At 43.0% G+C, this 21,595-nt stretch overlaps 1 protein-coding gene across 1 annotated transcript in view; it reads left to right on the forward strand.

The window, feature by feature from the left end:
• LOC116991698 (ADAMTS-like protein 3) overlaps nucleotides 1–21,595 on the forward strand; it is a 272,285-nt gene that overhangs the window by 243,870 nt on the left and 6,820 nt on the right. Inside the window, exons 22-28 of the mRNA XM_033050541.1 lie at nucleotides 2,661–2,788; nucleotides 4,443–4,571; nucleotides 5,527–5,709; nucleotides 7,399–7,518; nucleotides 10,649–10,861; nucleotides 13,564–13,747; nucleotides 20,348–20,552. Of these exons, the coding sequence (XP_032906432.1) occupies nucleotides 2,661–2,788; nucleotides 4,443–4,571; nucleotides 5,527–5,709; nucleotides 7,399–7,518; nucleotides 10,649–10,861; nucleotides 13,564–13,747; nucleotides 20,348–20,552 (1,162 nt within the window). The remainder of the gene's footprint in view (nucleotides 1–2,660; nucleotides 2,789–4,442; nucleotides 4,572–5,526; nucleotides 5,710–7,398; nucleotides 7,519–10,648; nucleotides 10,862–13,563; nucleotides 13,748–20,347; nucleotides 20,553–21,595) is intronic.

Raw genomic sequence — 21,595 nt, forward strand, 5'->3', positions numbered from 1 at the left:
CACACACACATATATATATACACACACACACACACACACATATATATATACACACACACACACACATATATATATATATATTTACACACATTAAACTTGTGTTTCTCATTTATTATGTTGTTTACAGTGTACTATGTTTACATATTCTGTTGTGCAGCTACAAGTAAGAATGTCATTGTTCTATCTGGGACACACGACAATAAACCATCTTGACTCTTGACTCTCATTCAAAGCAATAAATGTTCAGTCAGTTTTGCTGAAATGCTTCACATTGAAGCAGATATCACTGCACAAAGTCATGAGAGGAATGGATGGGGTAAATGCATGGAAACCTTTGCCCAGGGTAGGGGAATCGAGAAGCAGAGGACATAGGTTTAAAGTGAGAGGAGGAAGTTTGAAGAAGAAGCTGAGACATAACTATTTTACACAGAGTGGGTGGGTGTATGGAACGAGCTGCTGGAGAAGGTTATTTTGTCAGGTACTATCATAACGTTAAGGGCCATTATAAATGGCTCGATTGTAATCATGTATTGTCTTTCAGCTGACTGGTTAGCACGCAACAAAAGCTCAGAGAGAATTCCAGCTGCTTGATAAGAGTTTCTGTAAATGCAAATGTTTCATTTTATCATCTACAGTTAATGTTTTAAGATTGTTATATTTAATATAGTAATAATGATGTTGAAGAATGATTGTTTTGGCTCAGGCTTCCACTATGGTTCTGTAACTTTCTGCATGAAGGAAGTCTTCGACATTATTGTCAGCCGCATCTGTACTTTCTCACTCCTTTCCAACAAAGCCCAGCTCTGGAGTTCCCAAACAAGGTGTTGTTCCCAATCCAGATTGGAATTCCATCTGATAACAGCCATGGGAATTCGTTGAATGTGTTTGCAGGTTTAAAAATTGCAGTCCATAAATCATCACCCTATGAAACGTACGTGAAAAAAAAGGACACAGAGTGCTGGAGTAACTCAGTGGGTCAGGCAGCATCTGTGGAGAACATGGATAGGTGACGTTTCACAGATGGCTGGAGTAACTCAGCGGGTCAGGCAGCATCTGCGGAGAACATGGATAGGTGATGTTTCACAGAGTGCTGGAGTAACTCAGCAGGTCAGGCAGCATCTGTGGAGAACATGGATAGGTGACGTTTCACAGAGTGCTGGAGTAACTCAGCGGGTCAGGCAGCATCTTCTCTGTGACTTCTCTGTAGTTTTAAAATGTAGGAATGTTTACTATCAATACACTTGAAACCCCAACTACTGAGCTGCACTTTACTGAATCCTTGGGCAGACTGCAGGTCTTATTTCAGTTTTAAGTATCTCCTTGACTAATCTTATTACACTCATTTGGTTTCCGTTTCTCAATAACAGTCCTGCTGTTCGGTAACTAGGATTTGCAATTTCTTTAATCCCAAGATAAAATTCAGTCATTTACTGCATTCTGCTGTTCAGGGTTATATAAACCAGGCTTCAGAGGATCATATAACATATCTATAAACATTAATAAACAGGATTTTATTAGTATTTCAACATAGCATTTGTCTGAAATAATGAATAGCAATCTCACTGTGTGTTCATCATGCACGGATGACTTTAGGTTGTACATCTTACCGTTAGACGATTAAGTAGGTCATCTAAGTCGATTTTTTTTACATGACTGTAAGGCATAAATTAGCTGAAAGAAATTGGAAATAGAAAATGATGAAAATACTCAATGGGTCAGGTAGTATCTGTGGAATGAGAAAAAGAGTTTATATTTCAGGTTGCAGAAGGTTCAATCACGGCTTTCGACAGATTTGAAATGTTCACAATTGAATTGAATTGAATAAATTTGAATTGAATTGAATAAATTGGTGGGCCAAAAGGGCCTGTATCTCTTAACTAAAACATACAAGGAATTTACCTTGGTGCTTTGCTCGCAAGGATAACAACACAAAATACAGGAGACAATTAGAACTAAAATATAATTTAAACATGTGACCAATAAAATAAAATACCACAGCAAAAGGAGGCTACAGACATTTGGCCGTTGAGTAGAGCTACTGCTCGTGGGGGAAAAACATGTTTTTATGTCTGGCTGTGGTGGCTTTGACAGTCCGGAGTTGCCTTCCAGAGGGAAGTGCTTCAAGTTTGTGCCCAGGGTGAGAGGGGTCAGAGATAATCTTACCCACTCGTTTCCTGGCCCTTGCAGTGTACAGTTCATCAAGTTATTCTGCGGCTTTTTTTGGGCGGCACGGTGGCGCAGCAGTAGAGTTGCCGCATTACAGTGCCACAGACCCGGGATCAATCCTGACTAGTCATGATGAGGAGTTCCACACATGAAATGTTACCTGGTTCTCTTTCCACAGATGCTGTCAGACCTGATGAGTTTTTCCAGCATTTACTCTTTTTATTGCAGTTTGTAAATGTCTCTACATTACTTTGCATGGCAGTAATTGTGGAATAATCTGATTTTATGGTGAATATTTGTAGCTTACAATGGAAGTATGTGATGGATAAACTTCTCTGAGTAGCAGAGACGAGATAGTTCACCAAAGGATAGTATTCATGAGGCCAGGTTCTGTGGCTCAGAAGATGGGCGGGTTCTTTGAGAGGATGAGTTGGATAGCTTGCGTTCTCTCTTGTTCTGGATTTCTGTTTGAAATTCCCTTGTACATTTTGCAGGATACAATTGCGAGAATCTGCAAGACTTGAAGTCCAGAATGTCACAAGGCAAGATGCAGGTCTTTATGGATGTATGGTTACCAATGAACTTGGAGCAGATAGTGAAACTTCATTATTATTGTATTCAGGTAAGTTGATATTTGGATTAACGAGGTTATATTTCAAAAGTCATTTTCTAGAACTATTTAACAGAAAATTCCATGGGTTCTTAAAAATATTCATATTATATATATATATATATGAATATTTATATATATATATATATATATATATATATATATATATATATATATTATTATATATATATATATATGAATATTTTTATATATATACACACACTTTTTTCTAAATGTGTGTGTATGTATATATATTTAAATAAATATGTGTGTGTGTTTGTGTGTGCGGGAGACTGTGTGTGTATGTGGATGTGTGACTATGTGTATACCCACATATATTAGGGACCATTTCATCAACTTAGGAATTAATTTCATGTTGCCATTTACAAATGAGAAAGTAGTCCACCGATTGTGATGGCTGAAATGTTCATTTGTCTATATCCAGCGATATACTATGAATAAAAGTTGTTACGTAAGTGTGTGAACTTTGCATGAACTGTGACAAAGGAAGAAGGAACGTATCTCTGAACCCTTAGAGCTGAGTCTCATTTTGACCATGGGTGAGATGGCGAAATTGAGAAAAAGGGAAGGCAGCCTTACTGGTGGTGAAGTGGAGATAACTGTGGGAGATAATGGGAATATAGAAGATATGTGTGTGGCACATCTGTCTCCAGAGACGAACACAGAGAGATTCAGGAAAGGAAGAGAAGGTCTGGGTGAATTTTTAAACTGAACAGAAGTCAGTATCAAAAGTGATGAAAAGTGATGATCGCCAACAAGTGCAGGTAGCAGTCCTCATTGTAACAACATAATTACTGCATATATTGCTCAGTGTAGGCCAGGTACAGGAAAATGCTGAAGCAATGTGATCCCACAAAATACTTTTTCCTCTCTTAAAACTTAACGCAAGTTAGATGGACTTGAATCAAAGTTGCCATCTTCGCAAGCTGCTGAATATAAAGACCAGCGCATTGAGCCAAGGCTAAACAAAGATAATCCTGTGAGGTTTGACCATGTGTCGATGCTATACAAATACAAAGTGTTTCAGATGTCACACTTCAGACTGGTGAATGTGTAGCAAGTGTGGACATTTTGTGAGAATTGTTAGTGGGCATAACTTCATCATTCCCCAATACACCCTCTCTAACTTTAACATAATGACTTCCCACCAATGTTTCAATTTAAAAAGCAACTTTTAAAAGTCTTGCAGTGATTTAATGAAGTTGTGCTTGCCTTTCTTCATGCTTTTATTTAAATTAGCAGGTAAATTTGTGTTTGGCTTAAAAGAGTTGAAGAATTGGTTACAGTTGCTGCCTCACAGCGCCAGAGACCCGGGTTCGATCCTGACTACAGGTGCTGCCTGTACGGAGTTTGTACATTCTCCCAGTGACCACGTGGGTTTTCCCCGGGTGCTCCGGTTTCCTCCCACACTCCAAAGACATACTGATTTGTCTGTTAATTGACCGGTAAAGATTGTAAATTGTCCCTAGTGTTTAGGATAGTGTTAGTGTGTGGGGATCGCTGGTCGGTGCGGACTCGGTGGGCCAAAGGTCCTGCTTCACCGCCGTATCTCTAAACTAAACTAAAGTAAAGTAAATGTGCGACAACATTCATTGATTGCAGCTTTGTAACTTATGCAATTTCTGTATTATTGATCTGTCAACAGAAATCCCAACCATCAAATTCTCCAGAGAAAATATCACAAACCTTACAATATGGCACTTAGCAACTGTCATTGGAAGCAATTTACTGGCCAGAGTTGGGGCAACAATTATCATTCATTGCCCAGTTGAAGGTAAATAAAACTGAAGAGTTATTTGTGTGGTGTGTTATAGAAGAGAATTGTGTTATTGGTTTAAGCAATTTAATGCAGGATTCACATGAAGTGTCTCATGAACCTCTGAATATCATCTGCATTTGGTCTCAATCTTCACAGCTTTCCCAGTTTGTTCTTTCCTCCCTAGCTCCTCTCTTCTTCACAAACGTAATGGGAACTGTCTTCTGAGCAGAGAGCCAGACCTGCCACAACAATCACCCGCACAAAATATATTCTTCTCACCTTTTGTTTTTTTCGCTGAAGATTTCTATTACCTTGAGTTACTGACTCGTGAAACAATGGAATAATATTTTTCTGATTTTCCATCAGATTATTTGATTTTCTCATTAATGCATAGTTCAATACAAGTTGCAGTTTAAAAGTACTTCATGATCATTAAACGTGGGCAGGTGGGACTAGTGTAGCTGGGACATGTTGGCCAGTGTGGGCAAGTTGGGCTGAAGGGCCTGTTTCCGTGCTGTATCACTCTATGACTGGTGTAGCTGGGACATATTGGCCGGTGTGGGCAAGTTGGGCCGAAGGGCCTGTTTCCACACTGTATCACTCTATGACTCTATGAAGCACAGGGACATGTTGCTAAGGATATAAAAAGCAGTATATAATTTGTAGTCTTTCTTACTAATTCTTTATATATTGCTGTGCCTTTAATTTGCTTATCAATTTGATAACTTGTTATAACTTAATCACCAATATTTCGATTATTTAATGCATTGCATTGTATTCCATGTGGCTTTAAAAAAATAAGTAGATTAAATTATGTTCCATTCTATAACATTGTCAAGTCCCTCTGTTGATATATATGGTGCTAACTACAATGCTTTGCTTGTAAGCTTTGTTTTATAAGTGTGCTGTTCTGAGATTATACGAGTTTTCTGTATCCAGAGAGTCTTTATTTTGTTATTTGTTTGAACAGGTGTTCCCGAACCAAAGATTACTTGGCAAAAAAAAGATGGTCTGTTAGGGAATAATTCCGTTCTACTGCCGAATGGATCTGTGGTGCTGACGAATGCAAGAGTCACAAATCAAGGAATGTACACTTGTACGGCAATAAATGAAATTGGACAAGCAACTATGTCAACAGTTATTAAACTAACTGGTAAGTTTGCACATTATTCACCGATGCACAGCTAGTGGGAGGATACCAGTTTACACCCTGTGCCAACAAGAGCAAATCAGAAACAATTTCATTCCCAGGCTACACAAAAAAGCTGGGGAAACTCAGCGGGTGCAGCAGCATCTATGGAGCGAAGGAAATAGGCGACGTTTCGGGCCGAAACCCTTCTTCATTCCCAGGCTGTTCCCTAATGCTTTATAATGCCCAATCTGACATTATTTTTGTTGGAGGCTTAGGTCAGAGTCAGAGATCAAATCAAAAAATATATACTTTGATAGAAGTATTTAACAGTCCATCCATCTGAGGATTAGGAAATCATCAATGTAACACTTTAAACAAGACAATTATTATTAGATAAAAAAGAGGTCAGCTTTTCCTAAAATGTTTCCTCATTTTCCAACCACTTTATAGATGAGTTTGGACACAGGAGCAGTGTAACAATGGTCTCGACCCAAAATGTCACCTAGTCCTTTTCTCCAGAGATACTCTGACCTCAAACAAAATCATTGAGGCACAATGATTTTGGTAAACTAACCTCCCTTCTATTGACTCCATCCACACTTCAAGCTGCCTCAGCAAGGCCACCAGCATACTCAAGATTGAGTCTCACCTCGGTCACTCCCTCTTCTCCCCTCTCCCATCAGGCAATAGGGAATGACCGAGAGAAATAAAAAAACACTCACCTCCAGATTCAGGGATAGTTTCTTCCCAGCTATTATCGGGCATCTGAACCATCCTACCAACAGCTTGAGTGTTCTTAAGCTCCGATCTACCTCATTGAAGATCCTCGGACTATCTTTAATCAGACCTTACTGGACTTTATTGTTAAATGTTATTTCCTTTGCTATGTACCTGTACACTGTGGACGGCTCAATTCTAATGATGTATTGTCTTTCCACTGACTGGTTAGCACACACTGATTTTACACCCTGCTAGGAAAGAGTTATTGTGACTAGAGACAAACATTGCGAGAGTTTCAAATAGAAGTTATGATTTAGTTTAGTGTAGAGATACAGCATGGAAACAGGCCCTTCGGCCCACCTAGTCCACGCCCTGCACACTAACACTATCCTACACACTAGGGACAATTTACACTTATACCAAGCCGATTAAACTGTACGTCTTTGGACTGATGATCTTGGAGAAAACTCACGTGGTCACGAGGAGAACATGCAAACTCCATACAGACAGCACCTGTAGTCAGGATCACACCTGGGTCTCTGGTGCTATAAACACTGTAATGATACGATATGAGATGATCCGATAGAACTTTATTTATCCCAGGGGGGAAATTGATCTGCCAACGGTCATAGAAACACAAGATACGTGAAACATGAAATTAAAGTGATGAATGGAAAGGATTGGGGGTGTGCAAAGATTGGGGGGGGGGGGGGGGGAGTCAGTCAGTCTGCCCCACGACAGAAGGGGGAGGAGTTGTACACTTTGATAGCCACAAGGAAGAAGGATCTCCTGTGGCATCCTGTGCTGCATCTTGGTGGAACCAGTCTGTTGCTGAAGCTGCTCCTCAGGTTGACCAGTGTGTGATGGAGGGGGTGAGCTGTATTGTCCAGGATGCTCCCATACAGATCACCCCATCCATGGCAGCAACTCTACCGCTGCGCCACCGTGCCACTATAATTTGATTAAACAAGAATTCTCTCATCTGTTTAGAACCAGGAGTTGCTGCCCAGGCTGTGGGATCCCCACAAACCAAAGGAAGAAAACGGGTCTTAATGGCATCAAAGGCCGGCACTCCAGTGCGAGTTAAACAAGGCGATGTACTCCGTATGGGTGAGTTAGTCTCTTCCCTTTTTGACATACATGTAATCCAACTACTTCCTGGGGTTTATAGTTTAGAATATTACATTTGTTATGACACTCTTTGAAACAAATTAATACAAATTTCAGCCAAACCTCTGTCTAATTATTTTGGTCTATTTTTGGTATGCGTTTTGGCTCGAAGGAAATGAATGTGTGGAGGATGTCTGAAGGAAACGTCTGCAGATAGTTTGTATTGCTAGAGCGAACTTTTAATCAGCCCTGAATAGTTAGAAATGAATGCTCATATCACCAGTATTGTAATAAACAGGACATAATCAATTCTCCATGGACTGACTTGGACACAAGGTGGGATTAGAAACTTTGATGTTGATGAGATCTGGAGCACTTACAGCGCCAGAGACCCGGGATCGATCCCAACTACGGGTGCTGTGTGTACGGAGTTTGTACGTTCTCCCCGTGACCACGTGGGTTTTCTCCGAGATCTTTGGTTTCTTCCCACACTCCAAATACGTACGTACAGGGTTGTAGGTTAATTGGCTTGGTATAAATGTAAATTGTCCCTAGTGTGTGCAAGATAATGTTAATTTGCGGGGATCACAAGTTGGTGTGGACTCAGGGCTGAAGGGCCTGTTTCCGTGCTGTATCTCTAAACTAAACAAGTGTGAGAAGCAGATGAGGAGAAATGTAACTCCTGAAGGTAGATTTGTGTTGCTGACTGATTGCACTAAATGCACAATGGAGTGCTGGCTGTACTGTGGATTCCACTCTGGATGTCAATTCCATTGACGTGACACAGTTGAGGGCATATTTCTGCACCCGTGAGGAGATTGGAATGAATTTTTGACCCACTGGCAATTGGTGAAAGGTCACAAAGCATGGGTGGAGAGATGAAGTAAATGGAAGCGAGCAATAATTAGGGGATAGAATATCCAATGAAATAGAGAGTCATAGACCTATACAGTAAGGAAACAGGCCCTTCGGCCTGACTTGCCCATGCTGACCAACATGTCCCAACTACACTGCCATCTAGCCATCTACAGTGTACAGGTACAAGACAAAGGAAATAACGTTTAGTGCAAGATAAAGTCCGATTAAAGATAGTCCGAGGGTCTCCGATGAGGTAGATGGGAGGTCAGGACCGCTCGCTAGTTGGTGATGGGAAGGTTCAGTTGACTGATGACAGCTGGGAAGAAACTGTCCCTGAATCTGGAGGTGTGCGTATTCACACTTCTGTACCTCTTGCCTGATGGGAGAGGGGAGAAAAGGGAGTGGCCGGGGTGAGATTCATCTCTGATGATGCTGCTGGCCTTGGTGATGGTCAGCATTGTCATGTAGAACAACTGCCCTCCAATCCAGAGCTGAGTTCAGCAAAGTCCTACCTCCCGTTCATTTCCTTTGGAGTGGATTTCAGGATCATTATTTTACTACTTTCCCTTCCAGCAAACTTTGGTAATTTCATTTTTGTTGCAATACCATGTTGACGCCTTCTGAGCGAAGTCAGAGATTCTTCCCGTGAATAATATTGCGAATCTTGGCTTGTAGCCGATATCAGTGAAGTATGTGAAACAATACTGTGTTTCATTAGCATGGTGAATATTAAGGCTTGATTATAATTCTGTGGAGATGTTGTTACCAGATGTTGCCAAACGGTTGGTAAGATTACTCACACCAATATTTGTCGTCCGTTTGGCTCGCTGTGTGGAAACCACCACGGGGAAATTCTATTATTCGACTTCAGCAAGTTTGAAAAGAACCATGCCACTGTGTTTCTGAGAGTTTTTATATGATGCATGACTCACCTTATTTCCATAGGCAGCTCCTCACTTAGAATCGCTTGTGTGTTGTTTTAATGACCCTCTGTTCAGGTAACGTGCTGAGGACTAACACAGAGGGTGCTGAGTTCACACAGAGGGTGGTGGGTAGAAGTTCAGAAGTTCAGAAATTCTAGGAGCAGAATTAGTTCACTCAGCCCATCAAGTCTACTCCGCCATTCAATCACGGCTGATCTATCTTTCCCTCTCAACCCCATTCTCCTGCCTTCTCCCCATAGCCCCTGACACTCTATACGGAACGAGTTGCCAGAGGAGGTAGTTGAAGCAGAAACTATAACAACATTTAAAAGGCATTTGTGGACAGGTACGTGGATAGGAAAGGTTTAGAGGGATATGGGCCAAATGCAGACAGGTGGGACTAGTGAGGATGGGGCACCTTGGTCTGCATGGGCAAGTTGGGCCGAAGGGCCTGTTTCTGTGCTGTGTGACTCAATATCTGATAAGAGAATGTTCTTTCCTGTACCGTTGCATTGATCATCCTTGACCACGCATGTAGCCTCTAATTCTTGACAGTAAAAATGCCAGTCCATGGTAAAATGTAAACAGCCAAGTGTGATACAAATTCATTACATAAATCAACCAAGAGCACAGATATTTGCAAAAATATTTTGCAGACCCATTTCTTTCTCCAGAGATGCTACCTGACCCGCTGAGTTACTCCAGCACTCTGTGAAACGTCACCTATCCATGTTCCCCAGAGATGCTGCCTGACCCGTTGAGTTATGGTGCAGCAGCATCTATGGAGCTAAGGAAATAGGCAACGTTTCGGGCCGAAATCCTTCTGGAAATAGGCAACGTTTCGGGCCGAAATCCAGAAGGGTTTCGGCCCGAAACGTTGCCTATTTCCTTAGCTCCATAGATGCTGCCTGACCCGCTGAGTTACTCCAGCACTCTGTGAAACGTCACCTATCCATGTTCTCCAGAGATGCTGCCTGACCCGTTGAGTTCCTCCAGCACTCTGTGTCTATCTTCGACTTAACCCAGCATCTGCAGTTCCTTCTTTCACATTTTTGGTACCAAACAGAATTGTTTTGCAAGAAGTCACATCTGGTGAAGAGTTAGTTGTAAACTTGTGCTGCAATCTACCAATTCCTCACTACAACATTGGATGCACATCTAACTTGCCGTAAATCATTTGTGGTCCATAATATCAATGTTTTACTTTGTTGGTCTAACGTAAACGCAATTAAATTTCACAAAGAATCTTTGTAGTATAATTATTGCAGTTTTATTTTTAGAATGAGGGCTGTTATTATTGTAGGTTTCTTATTTCTGGTCTAAAACCTGTGCATCTTATTATTTTCCAGGCTGCCCAACAGTTGCCAAAGACAAAATGGTCATCACGTGGTATTTCAAGAATCAATCTATCCACAGCATCTCAGGACTTGAATACAAAATCCTAGCCAGAGGACAGGTCCTCGAAGTGAGAATGGCATTGGAGAGGTTGACGGGACGATACAAATGTCAGGCTGCCAATAATATTCGGACAGTCTCTGCTTATGTGAATGTGAGCTTTGTAGGTAGGCTAAGAATTTATTCACTTGTTGTTTGGTATCATTCACCATTTTTAATTGGAGCAGCATTAGTGTGGGAGAGTGCTGGAAGAGCAGAGACCGTTGCACATTGCAACAGGAACGTCTGAACAATGAAAGGCCTGAGAATCTGTCACTACAACAATAAATGTCAGGGTCATCAGATGGTCTTTTATTTAACGTAACTACTCCCTAACGTTCCTGCTTATTTGTGCCCATCAGTCACAAATATAATTCTGGATTTCCAATTCATTAAATGTTAGTTGAGTTTAGTTTCGTTTAGTTTAGAGATACAGCGCGGAAACAGGCACTCCCCTCACTGGGTCCACGCCGACCAGCGATCCCACACAATAACACTATCCTACACCCACTAGGGACAATTTTTTTAAAATTTTTAACATTTTACCAAGCCAATTAACCTGCAAACCTGTACGCCTTTGGAGTGAAACTGAAGATCTTGAAAAATACCCACTCAGGTCACAGGGAGAACGTACAAACTCCGTACAGACAGCACCCATAGTCAGGATCGAACCTGGGTCTCCGGCGCTGCATTCGCTGTAAGGCAGCAACTCTACCACTGCACCACCGTGGCCGCCCTTCTTTTCTTGTCTCTGGGATCATTAATGTGAAGTTCCCAGGTCTGCAATACACTCTGGAAATTCAGAGCAGTTCAAAGCAATTTACTAATACAAAGGGTATTGAGGTACAGACACAATGAAAATCTTACTTGCAGAAGCTTCATAGAGTCGCAGAGTGATGCAGTGTGGAAACAGGCCCTTTGGCCCAACTTGCCCAAACCGACCGACCTGTCCCAGCTACACTAATCCCACCTGCCCGCGTTTGGCTCCTATCCCTCCAAACTTGATCTATCCACGGAGCCATGTATCTGCCACGTTCACAGGCAGATAGATCCAGGAAACACGCAGTAAAACATAAATTATACTTAAATTACATGTCAAAGTCAGCAAGATGATAAAAGGACAAAAGACAGGACAAAAACAACAAGACGTGGGTGCAAAACACAATCTGAAAAAACAAACTAGTTTATGGTCGTGCAGAGGTGTTCCTGTAGAATTCTGCTCACGTGCCTTATGGTCCTTTTTTCCAATTTTTAACCAAAGAACAATCACAAAATGCTGGAGTAACTCAGTAGGACAGGCAGCGTCTCTGGGGAGAAGGAATGGGTGACGTTTCAGGTCGAGATCCTTCTTTGGACTGCAGCATTTTGTGTCCATCTTCGGTGTAAACCAGCATCTGCAGTTCCTTCCGACACTAATCATTACGGCAAAATCAGTAAGGCCAGACTAGATGCTGGATGAATAGTGAAGCTTTAAGATGAGGATGGGTTGAGATGAGCAACAGGTTGGGGGATGGACTTCTGACTCCTGTTAAACTCATTATCCTTTGACTGGAGTGTTTCAGCACTTTCCCTGCCTATGTATTTTACGGCCTGTCAAAGATTTCATCCACACTCTGTTATTCCAGCACCCAGGCGGATATTTTCCACAGCTGTAACTGGCTAGATTTCACCTTGTTCTGTGAAAATTTGTTGCAAACAGGGAGTTTGAGCATAAATAAATCCACATCACACTTAACGACCACACTGGAGGCAGGAGCAGCCACAGTGAGTAGTATATTATTCAACACAAAGCCAACAAGCTCCAATTCATAAGCATTGGCATCCTGGCCCATAAAACCACAGCTACTCAGTCTTATTTATGCTTGTGTTCCTCATTTGTTGTACGTCCTCCGAGAAATGTAAACGCATAACATCTTTTTTCCGTGATACTTCATTGAGAATAGATTATCTTTCTCTGGGGAGACACAGAATGCTGGAGTAACTCAGCGGGACAGGCAGCGTCCCTGGAGAGAAGGAATGGGTGACCATTCGGGTCGAGACCCTTCTTCAGACCCGAAACATCACCCATTCCTTCTCTGCTGCCCGTCCCGCTGAGTTACTCCAGCTTATTTGTGTCTATCTTCAGTTTAAACCGACGTCTGCAGTTCCTGCCTACAAATCTTTCTCTGGGTGAAATGTGATTTTCAATGACATTGGTTTGAAAGTGGACAAGTATCACAAGACCTTAAGACATAGGAGCAGAAGGGCAAGTTTGGAGGGATATGGGCCAAACACAGGCAGGTGGGACTAGCTGGGACATCTTGGCTGGTGTGGGCAAGTTGAACCAAAAGGCCTGTTTCCATGCTATATGACTCTAATTAGGCCATTAAGCCCATCGAGTCTGTTCTGCCATTCAACCATGGCTGATCTATTTTTCCCTCTCAACCCCATCCTCCTGCCTCTCGCCATAACCTCTGACACCCGTACTAAATCAAGAACCTGTCAATCTTCACTTTAAAAATACCCAAAGACTTGGCCTCCACCGCCGTCTGTGGCAATGAATTGCACAGATTCACCACCCGCTGACTGAAGAGCTTCCTCCTCATCTACATTCGAATGGAAAACAAATGGTAGGATAGTGTTAATGTGCGGGGATTGCTAGTCGGCACGGACCCAGTGGGCCAAAGGGCCTGTTTCCGTGCTGTATCTCTAATAGCAGAATGTCGCAACGTATAAATATTAAATAAATTAAAATATCAATGTAATGCTATGCATGGATACTAATAACAATGAACATTGTTACAAATGTTTGAATGTTCTGACCAGAGTGCATGCTTGTTTTTGTGAACAGGTGTGATGTGGGTCGCCAGTGACTGGTCTACCTGTTCAGTGACTTGCGGGAACAATGGAACTCGCTACAAGAAGATGCTCTGTGTGAACACAAGGGGACTAGAGGTGAATGAGTCAGCGTGCTACGAACTTCCAAAACCCCCTATAGTCATTGAACCATGCAGCATACTGGACTGCCCTGTCAGGTAAGATGAGAATATCAACCACTTTTTAGGTTCATAAGTTCCAGGAGCAGAATTAGGCCATCTAACCCATCTAGTGAAGGGGAAAAGATTTAAATGGGAATCTGAGGGATAACGTCTTCACACAGAGGGTGGTGGGTGTATGGAACAAGCTGCCAGAGGAGGTAGTTGAGGCTGGGACTATCCCAACATTTAAGAGACAGTTAGACAGGTGCATGGATAGGACAGGTTTGGAGGGATATGGACCATATGCAGGCAGGTGGGACTAGTGTAGCTGGGACATGTTGGCCAGTGTAGGCAAGTTGGGCTGAAGGGCCTGTTTCCGCACTGTATCACTCTATGACTCTGTTTACTCCGCCATTCAAGTATGGCTGATCTATCTCTCCCTCTAAATCCCATTCTCCTGCCAATTGATAGAACAACTACAGCATTTTACTGTAGACGTTGAAAGAGCTGAGCTTCCTCAGAAAGTACAGATGGCTCTGTCCCTTCTTATACAGTGCCTCAGCGTTCCTGGACCAGTCCAGTTTACTGTCCTTGGTAAACTGCACATTCACACCCTTGATGGGGACAGGGGACAGGAGTGTTCCTCTCCTGCTAAAGTCCTCTAGTCTTGTTGGCGTTGAGCAGCAGGTGATTCAGCCCACACCACTCAACAAAGTTGTTGTCTGCACCTCTGTCTTCAACTTCCCTCCCCGCACTGATTAGCCATGTCTTTATATTATGTAAATGGTCTTCATATATAAAATGTAACATTTAGCCTTGGTCTGAGGAAGGCTTCCAACCCAAACCAGTGACTGTCCACGCCCTCTACAGCTGCTGCTCCAGCACTTTGAGTTTTGCTCAAGATCCCAGCATCTGTACTTTCTTATCTCCATGCACGTTGGCTTTGTGTGTTTCAAACTTGCCCAGAATGTATCCCTTTGTAATCCATATTAAAGTCCTTGGTATTGTTTACATTTGCGATGTCCAATAACTTAAGCACTCCTCTCAACTTACACATATAACAACTGTTGGACAGCTTTGATTACTAATGATAAATGATTAAATCAGGCAACATTAAAGGTTGCAATGTGTAGTGTGCAGATGTGTGAAGTGGAGGACAAAGTGTAGCAAACATTCATAGCTGTCAACAATGCTTATGTGGACTTCATTGTAGCGGGAGGAGCATGTTACAAATTGGCACCGTTACACAGCCCCAGGCAAGACCATGGATTATAGTACTGACATTGATGAATTAGTTCCGACATAATGAGGAGATAACATATTGCTTTACAACATGCACAGAAATCTGGACTATCTGCTAAACAACATCAGGTTTTGGATGGAACGAATTGCTTCTTTTAGTAAATGTCTCAGTCTTAGAGTGATGACGGGCCCTTCAGCCCAATGTGCCCACACCGACCAACATGTCCCATCTACATTAGTCCCATCTGCCTACATTTGGCCCTCTACACCTGTCCTATCCATGTACCTGTCCAAATGTTTTTTATACTTTGTGATAGTACCGAACTCAACTACCTCCTCCAGCAGCTCGTCTCATACACCTACCACCCTTTGTGTAAAACAGTTGCTCTTAGATTCCTATTAAATCTTTCCCCTCTCACCTTAAATATATTTCTTTAAAAAACAATTGACAGATTTCTTCCAGTTGGAATACGATGGGCGACCTGTGTAAAACTATTCTCTGCTGTCACGCAGTCCTTAAGTCCAACACTTAATTTTAATTTCACCCATGTGTATTTTGTTCTGAATGTCTGTTGCAGCACTAATTGAGAACGTTAAATTGTCAGCATTCCTTTACATGCCCCTGGTGGTTCTTGTACAATGTGTGCCTTCATGCTGGCCTGGTGTAATCATCTCAGCTCCAGCTGCAGTCAGCCTCAGATTCTAACCCAAACTTAAGCCTTCCAAAGCAACCTTCAAACGTGTAGAGCCCCCAATGTGAATAACAACAGTACAGGTGCTTTCTAACATGCTAGGGAAATCAAATTGGAAGTGAAACTCATAACGTCATGCTATGAGTTGTGGATGTATTCCAGTCCATCACACAAAGCAGATTCCAGGCTACCATTGTCTCCCTCACACAGACCAGACTCCCTCACCCAGACCAGACTCCCTCACCCAGACCAGACTCCCTCACCCAGACCAGACTCCCTCACCCAGACCAGACTCCCTCACCAAGACCAGACTCCCTCACCCAGGCCAGACTCCCTCACCCAGACCAGACTCCCTCACCCAGACCAGACTCCCTCACCCAGACCAGACTCCCTCACCCAGACCAGACTCTCTCACCCAGACCAGACTCCCTCACCCAGACCAGACTCCATCACCCAGACCAGACTCCCTCACCCAGACCAGACTGCAGACAAACATTGACTCTATCCACCCTTCGCACTGCCTGGGGAAAGCAGCCAACTTAGAATATCTTAAGTATTGTTATATTTATTGAGCCAGATCTTGTTCACCTGATGTTCTCTTCTAGAACAGACACAAAAAGCTGGAGCAACTCAGCGGGACAGGCAGCATCTCTGGAGAGACCCCTCTTCAGACTTGAAGTCTGAAGAAGGGTCTCGACCCGAAACATCACCTATTCCTTCGCTCCATAGATGCTGCCTCACCCGCTGAGTTTCTCCAGCATTTTTGTCTACCATCATTTTGTGTCTATTTTTTGTTTTATCCAGCATCTGCAGTTCCTTCCTACACATACCTGTCTAATGTGAACTGTTCTTTTCAGAATGAGCACTTGCATTTTATAGTAACGGCTTTAACGCAGCAAAATGGTCAATAAGCAGAGGAAAACAAAACGGATTTGTGCTGGAGGTTCTTGGACGTCCCATGCTCCACAAGAAAGCTTGCGTGCATCTATAAGACAAGATGATTACATTTATTGTTACATAGCTGAATTCAACTAGAGGTTGGCTCTGAGTTCTGATTTTTACATCAGCCAAAAAGCAAAGATGTCTTGATAAATGAAAAACATCAGGCAATCAAAAAAACTGTGAAGCATAAGTCAAATGTGAAAAGACTCTATTGTCAGTTCATCAAAGATCCAAGATCTTATCCAAACTGCGGGATTAGCGGATGGACTTCGGGGAGTAGTGGAAGATTGCAAAAATATGTTTCTGCTTTACCCAAGCTCCCACTCATTTTGGGAAGGGTTAGGTCCAGAACCTCGTTTTATGTTTGTTAGAAAATTATTCCCGTCTCCCAACATTCCAGAATGGAAACCAAATGTTTCAATGGAGACCAGCAATCAGACGTGCAAAATAAAAAGCTCAACATCTTGAAAACTTGGAACGCTGACCAACTATTAACCCTGAGGATAGACACAAAATGCTGGAGTAACTCAGCGGGTCAGGCAGCATCTCTGGAGAGAAGGAATGGGTGAAGTTTCGGGTCATTCCTTCTCTCAAGAGATGCTGCCTGTCCCGCTGAGTTACTCCGACATTTTGTGTCTGTCGCAGTTTAAACCAGCAGCCGCAGTTTAAACCAGCATCTGCAGTTCCTTCCTACACACTAACCACAGGGCACAGGTTGCTAGTCTCTCTAAACCCTTATTGTGTAGCCAGCCGTCTCCCGCCCATTGGTCTGGGTTATCACATCAACTGGTGACCCAACTCAGCACGAAAGCAGCAAATGTCCTGCACAACCGCACAATGGATCCGAGTCAAAGACTGATAACTACACGCCACAATCCGGACTGCCTCTTATGTCAAATCTCTTGAAAAGAGTGAAGAATAAGAAGCTGTTACACAATCTCCATCCCAGCCAGTGATTGTCCAGCTGCCAACTTGGCCACAGAGCAAGAGGAGCGATTGGTCTTCTCAGTTTCATTGTCCCAGACTGCAACTAATTACCAAATGTAAAGTCAAATCAACATGTCAACTGTTTAACTGCAATCTCAAACAATTGCCTGATTTGTGAAACTACATTATTATTTTTACACAGTATTATTCCTGACCTCCCACCGACCTTATTGGAGACCTTTGAACTACCTTTATACGGACTTTGTCCCACTTCAATGTTATATCTTGCACTAGATGTTGCCCTCAATACCACGTGTGACCAGCGGGTGGCTTGATTGCATTCATGTATAGTCTTTTCTTTGACTGGATAGGACGTAACATAAGCTTTTCACTCTACCTCTGTGACACGGTGGCGCAGCGGTAGAGTTGCTGCCTTACAGAGCTTGCAGCACCGGAGACCCAGGTTCGATCCTGACTACAGGTGCTGTCTGTACAGAGTTTGTACGTTCTCCCCGTGACCGCATGGGTTTTCTCCGAGATCTTCGGTTTCCTCCCACACTCCAAAGATGTGCAGGTTTGTAGGTTAATTGGCTTGGTGTAAGTGTAAATTGTCCCTGGTGTGTGTAGGATAGTGTTTGTGTGTGGGGGTCGCTGGTCGGCATGGACTCGGTGTGTTGAAGGGCCTGTTACTGCGCTATATCTCTAAACTGAACTAAACTAAACATGTGGCAATAATTAACTAAACAGAACTGGTTGAGAACACCCATTATCAGTGTTACCAGAAGATACCAGCAATTTTGAAGCAAATATATTAACAAATGTAACTGAAGAATTTCTACTAAATCACTAGTTTCATTATTAGAAATTCTTCACTTTATTGAAGTGAAGAATATTAGAGATGCATTGTTGCCATGTTGGATCTGAACTTGTGTCTCACTGACATGGAAGTCCAGTGTCTAGTCAACCAATGGTACTAGTCGGTTAGACTGGACACCAGGCAGAGCTCTCACTATCTCAGTCCACAAAACACAAACTGCTGGATGAACTCAGCAGATCCGGCAGTATCTGTGGAAGGAATGGACAGAAGACATTTCAGGTCAGATTTCTTCTCTCCACAGGCACTGCCTGACCCTCTGAGTTCCTCCAGCAGTTTGCATTTTACTGGAGCTTCTGCAATTCCTTGTGCCTCTTTGTCCAAATGATTGCCTGAAACTTTTCTTGCCCACCTGAATAAATGTACGATTGATTCTTTATTGTTACATGTGACAAGTCACAGTGATATTCTTTGTTTTGCATAGCCAAGGTATGCAAAGAGTCACCACATAAAGAGCGGCGGCAGTTTTTAGTTTAGTTTGGAGATACAGCGCGGAAACAAACCCTTTGGCCCACCGAGTCCGCACTGACCAGCGATCCCCGCACAGATTAACATTATCCTACACACACTAGGGACAATTTACACATACACCAAGCCAATTCACCTACATACCTGTACATCTTTGGAGCGTGGGAGGAAAACAAAGATCTCGGTGAAAACCCAAGCAGACACGGGGAGAACGTACAAATTCCATACAGACAGCACCCGTGGCCGGGATCGAACCGGGGTCTCCGGCTCTGCCGCTGCCTCACCGTGCCGTCCCCTTGCCCCAATTAACACACAAGGAACTTTCCTTGCCCACCTGGGTGACAGAACATCAGGGTAACGCTCCAGACAAAAGCCACTTCCTGCTTCAATCAGCGCCTCCTCAAACCTGCGCCAGCCTCGTCGGCCAAAGTAATGCACGCGAGTCTTGATCGCGGTGCCTGAAGCCACACGTTGTGATTTGTGCTATCACTGAGCCATGCAAAACACAGCTGCTCAGTGGATGGGAGAGACGCAATGAATAATGCAGAACGCTACGAGTCAGGCATCTCATAGGAGAGTGAAATGGATCTTGGTACTCAATGATTGGCACGTTCTTTACAATTATGTGTGCGTGGCAACAAGGAGACTGTTTGGCAAATTAATGGCTGAGGGAATCAGTCCAATGAATATCTAATCATGCGTTGCATGTCGTAATGGCTGAAGCAATGGTCGAGATTTTAATACAAATCATGATCATACATGTTACTTTTTAACAAATAAAATTAACCTCCAGTAATTTTTCTCCTATTTAAACATTTCTAATAGGCTAATATTGTCTGTATTATTTAACTTTATGTGATTTGCTAAATGACGGTAAGTCAGAAATGGTGTTACTGTCTTTTATTTGTGTTATGAACATGTAGGAGCATGGTCAAGCTGGGCAAGTGATGGGCAGATACAGGTACTTGTATCACAGGTTATAGGAACAGAATTCTGTCCATGAAGTCAGTTTAAGAATAAGGGGTAGGCCATTTAGAATGGAGATGAGGAAAAACTTTTTCACCCAGAGAGTTGTGAATCTGTGGAATTCTCTGCCTCAGAAGGCAGTGGTGGCCAATTCGCTGGGTGTTTTCAAGAGAGAGTTAGATAGAGCTTTTAAAGATAGCGGAGTCAAGGGATATGGGGAGAAGGCAGGAACGGGGTACTGATTGGGGATGATCAGCCATGATCACATTGAATGGCGGTGTTGGCTCGAAGGGCCGAATGGCCTACTCCTGCACCTATTGTCTATTGTCTATAAGTCTACTCCACCATTCAATCATGGCTGATCTATCTCTCCCTCTCATCCCCATTCTCCTGCCTTCTCCCCACAACCCCTGACAGGTGAGGGAGGTTGATTGGCAAATGGATGGAGGAGGGGCAGAGATGAAAAGGCGTGCGTCCCGCCTCCTGTCCATTTCCAGTAGTGTTGACGTGAAGATTAACTTGTTTGAACTAATTCTGTCCCTGCAGATGGGTGACCACCTCAGTGACCGAGTGTTCGGTCCCGTGCGGTAAAGGGGTGCGGCGTCTCAGAGTGAGATGTGAGCAGGTCATGGCCAGCGGCACTGTGACCATTGTGCCTCCATCTGTCTGTGCAGAAGAGGATCGCCCAGCCAGTGAGGTGGAGTGTTTACTGCTGCCCTGTGGCCAGTGGAAGAGGTCGGCCTGGGGAGAGGTAAACCTGTCCACCATTAAAAGCATCACTTTGATCTGGTATTTTGTTGGTTCACCTGCTTGATCAATGGTGTTTTATCATTAATGTCTTATTATTATTATTAATGTTTAGTGTTTTCTGAGTCATTCATAACTGTCACTGTATGTCATGTTGTTACTTGTGGGCGTAGCACCAAGGCAAATTCGTTGTATGTGAATACTAGGCCAATGAACTTACTTACTTACTTAATCGATGCTCTTTAACACAGATAAAGAATGAAAGAGCTGGAACCTGTTCCTCAGGGTTTTTTCTGTGATGTTTTCAGGAAAATTACGTAATTTAAAAAAGAAAAACAAGCCTAAAAAGTTTACAGAAGTTTGAGGGGGAGGGGGAGAGTGAGAGGGGGAGAGATTTATTGTCATAATAAATTAAAAACAGGACAATGGAATTTAGAACAATGAAATTCTTACTTCCAGCAGCACAACCGATATGTAAGCATAGACACAAAATGCTGGAGTAACTCAGCGAGACAGGCAGCATCTCTGGATAGAAGGAATGGGTGACGTTTTGGGTCTCCAGTCTGAAGAAGGGTCTCAACCCAAAACGTCACCCATTCTTTCTCTCCAGAGATGCTGCCTGTCTCGCTGAGTTACTCCAGCATTTTGTGTCTGTCTTCGGTGTAAACCAGCACCTGCAGTTCCTCCCTACAGATATGTAAACAGTTATTGCAAAGTGATAGCAAACTCACTCGAACTTAAAACCAACTGCATTTTCGACATCATGTTTAGTTGTGTCTCAGGTTCGATACAGATTCAGCGTTGTAGATTTCTGGTGTTCCGCGGCTGACATGTAACCAAGAGTTCAATACCACAGAGATTATCATCCCCACTCTCACAAGTTCACAAGTTATAGGAGTAGAATTAGGCCATTCGGCCCATCGAGTCTACTCCACTATTCAATCATGGCTGATCTCTGCCTCCTAATCCCATTTTCCTGCCTTCTCCCCATTACCCTTGCCACCCGTTCTAATAAAAAAATTGTCAATGCCGTAAAAATATCCACTG

This window comes from Amblyraja radiata, chromosome 34 (assembly GCF_010909765.2).
Source record: "Amblyraja radiata isolate CabotCenter1 chromosome 34, sAmbRad1.1.pri, whole genome shotgun sequence".
In the NCBI taxonomy this organism is placed as follows: Eukaryota; Metazoa; Chordata; class Chondrichthyes; order Rajiformes; family Rajidae; genus Amblyraja; species Amblyraja radiata.